We start from the raw sequence: 12,861 nt of genomic DNA, 5'->3' as shown, positions 1-12,861 counted from the left end.
AGAAAGAGGCAAGGGGGCTTGGGTCGATGGGAGGGCAGACCCAAAAATATGGACCAACTCAGCGGGACAGGCAGCATCTCTGGAGAGAAGGGAATAGGTGACGTTTCGGATCGAGACCCTTCTTCAGGGAAGATGCCAGGAAGCTAACAGGAGAGTGCTGGACGAACGAGGGGTGTATAAATCAGGGTGGCGCGGAGTCTGGGGAAGCGGGACCCCCCCTCCCCATTCGCTACTCACTGGGTTTCCCTCTGAGACCCGCGAGACAAACTGCTCCTGGACAGCCGAGTCCAGTTTGATGCTGCATCCATTCCTAGCAATGCTGCCTGTATGATGCGCGAGGAGGATTCTTAAGGGGCAAACTGTGGACAATGCTGCTTCTGTTGCCCTGGTTACACACAGAGCTTAGAACACCCGGTGACATCGCACACAATACATCAGTAGCAATATCCCAGTGAAGGGCAGAATATGTCGGGGTCACCCCTAAAATATCACCCCAGGGGGGTAACAATTTTCTTTAAAAATAGATGTGAATATTGAGCACGGTGAAACATTTGCTGCCAGGGTTCAATCCCGACTACAGGTGCTGTCTCTATGGAGTTTGCATGTTCTCCCTGTGGCTATATGGGCTTCCCCCAGCTGCTCTAGTCTCCGCCCACATCCCAAAGACGTGCAGGTGTGTAGGTTAATTGGCCCTCAGTTTTCATGGAGTAGACGAGACAGTGGGATAACATAGACTCAGCGGATCAGGCAGCATCTCTGGAGAAAAGGAATAGAAACATAGACAATAGGTGCAGGAGTAGGAGTTGAGCCAGCACCGCCAATCAATATGATCATGGCTAATCATCTAAAAATCAGTACCCCATTCCTGCTTTCTCCCCATATCCCTTGAATCTGTTAGTCATGAGAGCTAGAGGTAGGTAGCATTTTGAAACAGAACCCTTCTTCAGACTGGAGTAGACACTGAAGAAGGGTTTCGGCCCGAAACGTCGCCTATTTCCTTCGCTCCATAGATGCTGCTGCACCCGCTGAGTTTCCCCAGCAATTTTGTGTCCCTTCTTCAGACTGCTTGTCTGAAGAAGGGGTCTGAAGAGGGGTTCCGACCTGAAACGTCACCGATTCTGCCTGATCCGGTGAGTTACTCCAGCACTTAGTGCCTATCTTCTGAAAAACCACCACCCGCAATTCCTACCTACACATAGAACTAGTGTGAGCTGGTGATCGATGGCTGGCATGGACTCAGTGGGATGAAGAGCCTGTTTCCATGTTGTACCTCGAAACTAAACGTAAACCCAAATAGTGAACCTAAATCCAAATTGAGGGAGTGCAGCGTAGGTTTACAAGGTTAATTCCCGGGATGGCGGGACTGTCATATGCTGAGAGAATGGCTTGTACACACTGGAGTTTAGAAGGATGAGAGGATATCTCATTGAAACATATAAGATTGTTAAGGGCTTGGACACACTAGAGGCAGGAAACATGTTCCCGATGTTGGGGGAGTCCAGAACCAGGGGCCACACACAGTTTAAGAATAAGGAGTAAGCCATTCAGAACGGAGACGAGGAAACACTTTTTCTCAGGGAGTGGTGAGTCTGTGGAATTCTCTGCCTCAGAGGGCGGTGGAGGCAGGTTCTCTGGATGCTTTCAAGAGTGAGCTAGATAGGGCTCTTAAAAATAGCGGAGTCAGGGGATATGGGGAGAAGGCAGGAACGGGGTACTGATTGGGGATGATCAGCCATGATCACATTGAATGGCGGTGCTGGCTCGAAGGACCGAATGGCCTACTCCTGCACCTATTGTCTATTGCCAAACATTGGAAGGGTTGGATACAGAGGTGCGGGTGTGGTCTAACCAGTGGATCTATAGTGCAATTGCTCTGCTTCAGCTCACTAGCTCAATGCACAGTTACCCCCATTAACCTACCTACCTCTCAGGAGAAGAGCCAGCAAAGGTCCTGGCAGGAGGCTGGTCAGTCATCGTGGCTTCCGAGGCTTCCCCTGTGTCCAGAGCTGAAAGGAATCAGGAGGCAGCAGGGTTAAAGACCGGTAGTTTAGAGATACAGCGCAGAAACAGGCCCTTCGGCCCATCGAGTAGTGCCGACCAGATATCCCCAGCACACTGAACCAGCCCTGCTGAGTGCCCCCTCCCCCCCCATGAACTGTCTCCCTCGCACATCGACCCGGCACAGACCTATTTGCACTTTATACTGCTTTAACAGTTTTATTTGTTTAATCTTGTTTCTCTGGGTGTCTACATTTGTAGCTAATTAAGTTATTACATCGGATGGAAGCTGCATAACAAATTTCGTTGTACCTCTGTGCAATGACAATAAAAGATATTATTATTATTATTATTAGAATTCCACAGATTCACCACCCTCCGACTAAAGAAATTCCTTCTCATCTCCATCCTAAAGGAACGTCCTTTAATTCCGAGGCTGTGCCCTCTGGTCCTAGACTCTCCCACTAGTGGAAACATCCTCTCCACATCCACTCCACCCAGGCTTGTGCTCTATGTACATGGAGAGTTGAGCCTGCAAATGATCGCGTGGCCGTTCAGCCGAGCGCCACTTACCAGGTTCCGCTTCCTTGCTGTGGGGGTCCACATTGTCTACGTTCACCTCCCCCGGCTCAGCCTTGTCTCCGGCCACCGCCTCGTCAGTGGTGGCGACGGGATCCATCTCCTGGGTTTCGGATAGTTCCAGCGGTTCCAGGCCAGCCTGAGAGGAGACTGAACGAAAGATAAGACACAGGCTCATCACAGGCAAGGAAAGTCAAATGGTTTGAAACATGAAAGTAAGCATGCAGGTACAGCAGGCAGTGAAGAAAGCGAATGGCATGTTGGCCCTTATAACAAGAGGAATCGAATATAGGAGCAAAGAGGTCCTTCTGCAGTTGTACAGGGCCCTAGTGAGACCACACCTGGAGTATTGCGTGCTGTTTTGGTCCCCTAATTTGAGGAAGGACATTCTTGCTATTGAGGGAGTGCAGCGTAGGTTTACAAGGTTAATTCCCGGGATGGCGGGACTGTCACATGCTGAGAGAATGGAGCAACTGGGCTTGTACACTCTGGAGTTTAGAAGGATGAGAGGAGATCTCATTGAAACATATAAGATTGTTAAGGGCTTGGACACACACGCTATAGGCAAGAAACATGTTCCCGATGTTGGGTGAGTCCAGAACCAGGGGCCACAGTTTAAGAATAAGGAGTAAGCCATTTAGAACGGAGACGAGGAAACACTTTTTCTCACAGAGAGTGGTGAGTCTGTGGAATTCTCTGCCGCAGAGGGCAGTGGAGGCCGGTTCTCTGGATTCTTTCAAGAGAGAGCTAGAGAGGGCTCTTAAAAATAGCGGAGTCAGGGGATATGGGGAGAAGGCTGGAACGGGGTACTGACCAGCCATGATCATATTGAATGACGGTGCTGGCTCGAAGGGCCGAATGGCCTACTCCTGCACCTATTGTCTATTCAATTCCACCCGCTGGGCGAAGCTTTGAGTTTCAAACACAGCTAGCTGTTCCGCAACGTACGAAGGGGTGACGTTCCGATGAGCCCATCGTAAATCCAAAATATCGCAAGTCGAAAATGCATTGAATACACCTAACCTACCAGACATTGTCTCCCTTCTGAGAGAAGAGACTTTGTGCCTTAGCCTGGATCGACAGTCAGCTAAGCGGTAAGCATGGGTGACTGGGAGCTGCGGCTCGCTGCCATTGCCCAGCGTCACGAGAGTATCGTACCGCATATCGCTAGCCCGGGAAAAAGATCAAAGATGAAAGTTCGAAGTACGGGTTTCTACTGAGTGTGAATTGCTTTTGTATCCTCGGAAAGAGGTTTCGGGTCGAGACCCTTCTTGAAACTGGAAGTGGGGCACCTCCTGCGACTGACGGGGATAGATATCCACAAACGGGCCGAGACGGCATTTTTCCCCAACCCTCGTTCATCCGCCCACATCTACCGGCACTGACGGAGTTGATCGCGAGGTCCGTGACATCCTCTCCTCCCTCGCGCGAGCCGAGGCGGGTGTCCAGGACGCTGTGGAAACAACGAGCGGGACAAATAAGCAGCCCGACGCAACCACTGTCCGTTTAGTTTAGAGATACAGCGCGGAAACAGGCCATTCGGCCCATCTGGTCCGCACTCACCAGCGAATAGTACACTATCCGACACACACTAGTGACAATTTACATTCCCACCACGCCAAGTAACCTACAAACCTGTACGACTTTGGAGTGTGGGAGGAAACCGAAGATCTCGGAGAAAACCCACATGGTCACGGGGAGAACGTGCAAACTCCATACAAGCAGCACCCGGAGTCGGGATCGAACCCGGGTCTCTGGCGCTGTAAGGCAGCAACTCTACCGCTGCGCCACCGTGCCACCCTCTGGAAAGAGGTCAAAAAATTGCACGCAGCGAGATCCCTCCAGCAGATATTGAGGGCATATTTCTTATTAGTTTTTTTGTTTTTAATTCGTTTTAGAGATACAGCGTGGAAATAACTCTCTGTAGCCCCTAAAGCATCACTAAAGCTAGCTTCTTTCAGCTTCGGACGATAGCTAAAATTAAAAAAAATCTCCAGTTTGATGACCTGGAAAAGTTCATCCACACATTCATCTCCTCCCGCCTAGATTACTGCAACTCCCTTTAAGCAGCCTTTTCACGGGGCGACTTGACGCAAGAATTAACCAGAGTTTAACATCGTGGGAACCTCGTGCGATAACAGTACGGCATTCGTGGACCACCGTGGACCACCGTGGCGCTAACGGCAGGTAATCGTGTAACTTGGTGACTCAGGAGAAAATTCAAGCAAGTTTGAATTTCTCCAAGAGTGACTTGTACACTTGTGGTTGAGCATTGCAACATTATATGAACGTAGTGGCCAGTGCGATATCCGTGCGATATCCGTAATAACTCTTGCAGTTACCGTGGGAACTCCTGCGAACGGTGAACCCGGAAGTTGGACAGAGGGGACAGAAGGTGAGTAAAAATTGTCTTCTGTGGGATTGAATTTAAAATAAAAACAGACTTGGTTGGTAGTCTTTCTGCGGAGTTTAATGTTATAATAGAGCGATTGTCCTTACTTTCTTTTTCTTTCTTTTCTAGGGTCTACTTTCTTACTTCACTTCCTTCTCTAACTTCTTTTCTAAGGGGCTTTCTTTTCCCAACACTCTCTTGCACTTCACGACTCTTGTGCACTTTCTTTACTTTCCTTACTTCTATCTTTTTCTTAAAGCTCAAAAAAAAATGAAGCGGTACAAAAAATGTATTAAGATATATGTGTTGTGTATTATTGTAATTTACCGTACTTCTAATAAAAATAATTTTTTTAAAAAATAAAAAAAATTGCACGCAGCGAGATCCCTCCAGCAGATATTGAGGGCATATTTCTTATTAGTTTTTTTGTTTTTAATTCGTTTTAGAGATACAGCGTGGAAATAACTCTCTGTAGCCCCTAAAGCATCACTAAAGCTAGCTTCTTTCAGCTTCGGACGATAGCTAAAATTTAAAAAAATCTCCAGTTTGATGACCTGGAAAAGATCATCCACACATTAATCTCCTCCCGCCTAGATTACTGCAACTCCCTTTAAGCAGCTTTTTCACGGGGCGACTTGACGCAAGAGTTAACCAGAGTTTAACATCGTGGGAACCTCGTGCGATAACAGTACGGCATTCGTGGACCACCGTGGCGCTAACGGCAGGTAATCGTGTAACTCGGTGACTCGTGAGAAAATTCAAGCAAGTTTGAATTTCTCCAAGAGTGACTTGTACACTTGTGGTTGAGCATTGCAACATTATATGAACGTAGTGGCCAGTGCGATATCCGTAATAACTCTTGCTGTTACCGTGGGAACTCCTGCGAACGGTGAACCCGGAAGCTGGACAGAGGGGACAGAAGGTGAGTAAAAATTGTCTTCTGTGGGATTGAATTTAAAAAATAAAGATTTGCATCCACATATGGACATCAACTTATTCATGAGTTATGTTAATGAGATTCAAGAAAATAACTATAATCTTTAAAAGGGACTTTAAAAGGGACTTTACTGAAAGGTCCCGCATTTTTATAGTCCGTGAGAAATTTTTCACATGTACTTCTTTGAGAGATACAGCTCGGAGTCGTCGCCGACTAGCGATCGATGCCTTTCCGAAGCAGGGTCCGGAACGCTACCAATCAATGTTCTCCAGAGACCCGTGTAAGGAGTGAACTGCACATGCTGGTTTAAACCGAAGACAGACACAAAAAGCTCGAGTAACTCAACGAGTCAAGCAGCATCTCTGGGGAAAAATAGGTGATGTTTCGGGACGAGACACATCTTCAGACTCAATTCCGATTAGGATGTCTGAAGAAGGGTTCCGATTCGAATCGCCACCTATTCTTTTTCTCCAGAGATGCTGTCTGACCTGCTGACTTACTCCAGCTTTTTATGTTTTTCTTCCCAGATCTGACTTACCTGCTGAGTTACACCAACATTTTGTGTCCTTTTGTGCGTATTAACCAGCATCTGCAGTTCCTTTAGACATTACCTAACTTCAGATTTTAGAGATATAGCGCGGAAACAGGCCCTTCGGCCCACCGAGTCCACGCCGACCACCTATTCTTATCCGGCTTCAGAACGGTTCTTCCTTCCATTCGTTTGGGCACTGACCCGACCTACCAACCTACCTCAATGCGGACATTGGACTTTTTCCCCCTGGAACTGTCCTGAAAACATATATTCTGAACTCTGGTATTTTCCTCTTCGCTCTACCTGGTGTTCTTGTGCATGTGTCGGAAGGAACAGCAGATGCCGGTTTAAAGAGAATGCTGGTGTAACTCGACGGTTCAAAATGCTGGAGTAACTCAACGGGACATGCAGCATCTCTAAAGAGAAGGAACGGGTGACGTTTCGGGTCGAGGCCCTTCTTCAGACTGTACGTGGCTTGGTTATATTCATGTATAGCATTATCTGATATGATTGTATCGCCACGCAACAAAAGTTTATTCCCTGCATAGAATCATACAGCGTAGAAACAGGCCCTTCGACCCAACTTGCCCACACCGACCAATATGTCCCATCTACACTAGTCCCACTTGCCCGCGTTTGGCCCATAACCATCTAAACCTATCCTATCCATGCTTCAGTCTAATGCGTCTTAAACATTGCGACAGTACCTGCCTCAACTACCTTAACGGATAGCTCATTCCATACACCCACCACCCTTTGCGTAAAATAGTTACCCCTTAGGCTCTCATTAAATCATTCCCCCCGAACCTAAACCTGTATCTGCTGGTTCTCGATACGAGACAATAATAACAAACCAAAGCGAGTTAGGACATCAACGGGGAGATCCTGGATAAACCCAAGGTAGCCACAAAATGGAGGAACTCAGCGCAACAGGCAGCATCTCTGGGGAGAAGGAATGGGTGACATTTCGGGTCGAGACCCTTCTGATATGCTGCCTGTCCCGCTGAGCTACATGTTGTGTCTATCTTCGTTTTAATCCAGCATCTGCAGTTCCTTCCTGGCCGAACCCGATTGAAAGATGAGAGGCTGGGCGATAGAGCAGTGGGTGTGACAAGGATCAGGCTTCAGTAAGCAAAGTAAAGAGAGGTGGCAACGTTATGGAAATGAAGCGGGTAATCCGAGTGATAGCGAGACGGTATCCTCTAATGTGTCGGAAAGAACTGTAGATGTTGGTTTGCGCCGATGATAGACACAGTAATACTGGAGACAGACATAAAATACTGGACGGGCAGCATCTGGATAAAAGGAATGGGTGACGTTTCGGGACGAGACTCTGAAGAAGGGTCTCGAACCGAAATGTCACACATTCCTTCTCTCCAGAGATGCTGCCCGTCCCGCTGTGTTACTCCAGCATTTCGTGTCTATCTTCCGTATGCTCTGTGATGGTCATCTCGGAGTCAAGTGGCAACTCTGGTCTGTAGACACGAGGAACTGCAGACGCAGGAATTACGAGCAAAACACAGAGCGTTGGACGAGCCTGACCCTTTGAGTTCCTCCATCACTTTGTGTTGAAGTCAGGTCTGGACATTGCTTGGCTCAGTCTCAGGCGCCGGCTAACTAGGAAGGTCGAGTCAAAGTCCAGCACTAACACTCAAGAAATAACGTTTGCGGCCTGATGTTCCCAATATTTAATTGAAATCATTAATAAAGTAAATAAATAGATACCGGTCTAATCAGTATCTACGGGATTGGACAGGCTAGATGCAGGAAGAATGTTCCCGATGTTGGGGGAGTCCAGAACCAGGGTCCCAGTTTTACAGTCTACCGTGGGAACTCTTTAACTCAGTAAAGTAAAGTAAAGTAGCCTTTATTGTCATATCAGCGCACAGGCAGCAGTTGATTGTTGCTCTATTCAGTTCCCAGGGGGTCGGGACGGGACTGGAGTTGGGAGGGAAAGGTGGGGGAGTCGAGGGAGAGGAGGGGGAGACAGATGGGGGTGTCTTCATTTACTGGCGGCGGGTGTCTGTCACTGAAACAGGCAGGTGAGATATCACATCCACCTTGTGTGTGCCTCTCTCTCTCTCTCCCCCTCCCTCCCTCTTACACAGGCTGAGAGACTCTGCCTCTGTGAGTGTACGTCTCTTTCTCCCCCTCTCCCACACACAGTAAGACCGAGGTACTGTGCTCAGTCCATCTGTGTCTCCCACATACACAGTAAAACATGTCTCCAAATGAGCCAATTCAACCAAGGGAGGATATTTATAGTGTGTGAAAAAAAAGTGACATCATTTGTGCCACGTGATGATTTAACAACACTTCACGATGTTCATTCAAGATTTAACGGGAAAGCTCGGGAGACGGACAAGTCACAAATAACAGAAATGCCGAGTACCGTGGGAACTCTTTATCTACCCCCCCGTTATATCGTGTGATATCGTGCTAGACCACGACCACTTCACTCTGGTTACATCTTGCGTCAAGTCGCCCCCTGAATATCCCACGGTCTAGGCATAAGCTCAGGGGCGACCTCGCCTTTGCGGTAGCAGCCCCTAGACTGTGGAACAGCATCAGAACTGCCCCCTCCATCGACTCTTTTAAGTCAAGACTAAAGGCTTATCTATACTCCCAAGCCTTTCCTGACGTCCACTGAGTGAGGGCTACATGTATATATGTAGGTAGTTTGTTTGTTTATACTATTCTTATAACAAATATAAAGCATTTTGGCCAACGAGAGTTGTTTTTTAAATGTGCTATATAAATAAATGTGACCTGACAATCACCTTGACAAGATGGCCGCCCTCACCTGGTTTGTCCATTTGGTCTCGGCTGGTCATCGGCTGCGTGAACGGACCACTCATCTGACCTGTGACCCGCGGCCGTTTCCATGGCAACTATCAATGGGGGGGGAAAAATAGGATCAATCTCACGCGCGCACACACACACACCACCCCCACCCACCCACTTATAGTTGCCCCAAGATGAATAACTTTACTTTACAGGCAGCGTGGAAACAGGCCCTTCGGCCCACCGAGCCTGCGCCGAGCAGCATTCACCCCGTACACTTGTACTATCCTGCACACTAGGTTTACACAATGTACTACAAACCTGCACGTCTTTGGAGTGTGGGAGGAAACCGGAGCACCCGGTGAAAAACCCACGCAGGTCGCGGGGAGAAGGTACAAACTCCGTACAGGCAGCACCCGTGTTCAGGATCGAACCTGGGTCTCTGGCGCTGTGAGGCAGCAACTCTACCTGTGCCGCCCCCTGCTTAGTACAAGACACGGCCAGTGCTGCGCAAGGTTCCTGAAGCAACCTCAGCACTACGCAGCGAACCCCGCTCTAACTCCGCAAGGCCTCACCTTTAGCGCGAGACTCCCTCTGTCCCGACTGTTCGTCGCTGCCCCCTGCTGGGCCCTTGGGCGCTGCCGGGCCAGTTAGCAGCTCCTGGAACACACAACATGGTGTCAGATACCGATCTGGCGTAGCCCGTCTGCCTGGAAATCCCTTCCCAAAGTTCTCGCCTTTCGGCAACAAACCCGTTCGGGGATTCAGGAGAAACTTTGTTATCGGGAGAGCGGGGGGGAGGGAGAAGGGTGGGGGAGCGGGGGTGGGCATGGGGGAGCGGGGGAGGGCGTGGTAAACCCACTGTCTGGGGAGTGGGTGAGGTGGGTGCGTTGAAGGAGAAACTGGGCAAACAGGAGGGAGAAAGATGGTGGGACTAGAAAGGTGATAAGGAATAGGGGTAGAATTGGGCCATTCGGCCCATCAAGTCTACTCCGCCATTCAATCGTGGCTGATCTATCTCTCCCTCCTAACCCTATTCTCCTGCCTTCTCCCCATAACCCGTGACACCTGTACTAGTCAAGAATGGTAATGAGAAGAAGGGCCGAAAGGTCTCCCTCCATGCTCCATGTGGAATGTGAAAGGGCTTGAAGTGAGACAGATAGCGCCGTGCTTGTTCCTGGACACAGCACCTCATCCCCAAAGCTTGGGTTCTATGGATCTTGGCAGATGTGCAGGCTGATGTCGTGGTAATACACAGCGTGGCGGTTCACCAGAATGGTCCCTGGGGCTGGGGGATGTTTGACCCTCCAGGAGGGATTCAGTGGACTGAGCCTCTACCCTAGATCAGGATTGAACCCGGGTCTCCGGCACTGTAAGACAGCAGCTCCACCCGCTGCGCCACTCAAAATTAGATCATCCGCACGCACTCTCTCTTCCCACCCAAGCACCAGATGTTGCACCTTGTCTGAATTTTCCCCGTTGGGACCCCCAGCTTAATTGGTAACGCCAGCAGACACTCCCCGCCCCCCCCCCCCCCCATCACCCTCGGGACATGTCTGTCTGGGCTTGTACACTCTGGAGTTTAGAAGGATGAGAGGGGTTCTTATTCAAACACAAAAGATTGTTAAGGGTTTGGACACGCTAGAGGCAGGAAACATGTTCCCGATGTTGGGGGAGTCCCGAACCAGGGGCCACACACAGTTTAAGAATAAGGGGTAAGCCATTTAGAACGGAGACGAGGAAACACTTTTTCTCACAGAGAGTGGTGGGTCTGTGGAATTCTCTGCCTCAGTGGGCGGTGGAGGCAGGTTCTCTGGATGCTTTCAAGAGAGAGCTGGATAGGGCTCTTAAAGATAGCGGAGTCAGGGGATTTGGGGAGAAGGCAGGAATGGGGTACTGATTGGGGATGATCAGCCATGATCACATTGGCTCGAAGGGCCGAATGGCCTACTCCTGCACCTATTGTCTATCGGGACCGTGCCATCCTTCTGGAGACGATGTTCCCACTGCGCTATTGGAGAGGGAGCTGCAGAATCCACACACAGGGACAGCGAAGGTGCAAGGAGACATTCCCACGTCAGGGTGAGGAGCAACTTGGAGGGGAATCTGCCAACGGAGCCATTTATTCAAATCGTCTTTTAAATACGATTAAAATCTACAGACGAGAGAGTGTCGCAGAGAAGAGAGAGATGCAGACACACATAAGAGAGACACACAGATAAGGGAGAAGCAGAGAGAGGGAGAAAGAGAGAGACAGACACAAGAGAGTTAGACACACACACAAGAGAGACAGAGACAGAGAGAGACAGAAAGACACACGCACACGAGAGAGAGGGAGAGACAGGGAGACAGAGAGACAGACAGAGAGACAGACAGAGAGACAGACAGAGAGACAGACAGAGAGACAGACAGAGAGACAGACAGAGAGAGACAGAGAGACAGAGATCTTCATGATGTGGATGATCTTTGCCAAAGACCGCTACTCACGGGCCTGCCATGGGAAGCGGTGGTGGGTGAGGAGGTGGGGGAAATGGGCGAGGAGGGGGACGGGGAAGGGGTACAGGATGGGGGGGGGGCGTTAGAAGAGGTGTGCTTGGTGCGGCCATACTCACCATGACTGGGCTGTGGGAGGGAGGCTGCAGGTTGGACAGGCAGCGGGCCTGGAGGTGGCGGTAACTGAGCTCGGGGTCATCTGGGGACGAGGAGCTGTCGGGCTGGGAGTCCTCCACGATCAGCAAGCGTGCGGTATCCTGCTGAGAGAAGTCCGCCTCCACCTGCGTCCCGTTAGGGTCCATGTAACGCACTAGAGGGCCAAGCATACGCACGCACACACACACAGGGATTCATCAGTGTCACTGCCTCAAAATGGCAGCCAGCATCATCAGAGACCCACACCAGCCTGGCCACACACTCACTTCACCCCTACCATCGGGAAGAAGGTACAGGAGCCTGAAAACTGTAACATCCAGGTTCAGGAACAGCTTCTTCCCTGCAGCCATCAGGCTATTAAACACTACAACCTCATATAAACTCTGAACTACATTGACTGTTAGTTTAAGAAGGAACTGCAGATGCTAGGAAAATCAAAGGTAGACAAAACTGCTGGAGGAACTCAGTGGGTGAGGCAGCATCTATGGAGCAAAGAAGGGTCTCGACTCTATTCCTTCACTCCATAGATGCTGCCTCACCCGCTGAGTTTCTCCAGCATTTTTGTCTACCTTACATTGACTACTAGTTGAGTTTAGTTTAGAGATACAGCGCGGAAACAGGCCCTTCGGCCCACCGGGTCCGCTCCGACCAGCGATCCCCGCACTTTAACACTATCCGACACCCACTAGGGACAATTTTCACATTTACACCAAGTCAATTAACCTATAAACCCGCACGTCTTTGGAGTGTGGGAGGAAACCGAAGATCTTGGGAGAAAACCCACGCAGGTCACGGGGAGAACGTGCAAACTCCGTACAGACAGCGCCCGTGGTCGGGATCGAACCCGGGTCTCCGGCGCTGCATTCGCTGTAAGGCAGCAACTGACCACCCACTGTGACTATTATTGCAGGCGGACAAAAATGCTGGAGAAACTCAGCGGGTGAGGCAGCATCTATGGAGCGAAGGAAATAGGCGACGTTTCGGGCCGAA

At 49.8% G+C, this 12,861-nt stretch overlaps 1 protein-coding gene across 1 annotated transcript in view; it reads right to left on the bottom strand.

The window, feature by feature from the left end:
* The window catches only part of tp53bp1 (tumor protein p53 binding protein 1), a gene marked incomplete at its 3' end in the record, with an annotated part of 40,663 nt that extends 28,646 nt beyond the window's left edge, over positions 1-12,017 (bottom strand). The window contains exons 1-6 of the mRNA XM_033017062.1: positions 11,835-12,017; positions 9,798-9,882; positions 9,242-9,329; positions 3,954-4,030; positions 2,572-2,727; positions 1,925-2,006 (exon numbers count right to left, since the gene is read on the bottom strand). Coding sequence (XP_032872953.1) covers positions 1,925-2,006; positions 2,572-2,727; positions 3,954-4,030; positions 9,242-9,329; positions 9,798-9,882; positions 11,835-12,017 — 671 coding nt within the window. The remainder of the gene's footprint in view (positions 1-1,924; positions 2,007-2,571; positions 2,728-3,953; positions 4,031-9,241; positions 9,330-9,797; positions 9,883-11,834) is intronic.
* Between the last annotated feature and the right edge of the window lie 844 nt (positions 12,018-12,861).

This window comes from Amblyraja radiata, unplaced genomic scaffold (assembly GCF_010909765.2).
Source record: "Amblyraja radiata isolate CabotCenter1 unplaced genomic scaffold, sAmbRad1.1.pri scaffold_860_ctg1, whole genome shotgun sequence".
Lineage (NCBI taxonomy): Eukaryota > Metazoa > Chordata > Chondrichthyes > Rajiformes > Rajidae > Amblyraja > Amblyraja radiata.
This window is presented reverse-complemented; position numbering and strand designations above follow the sequence as displayed.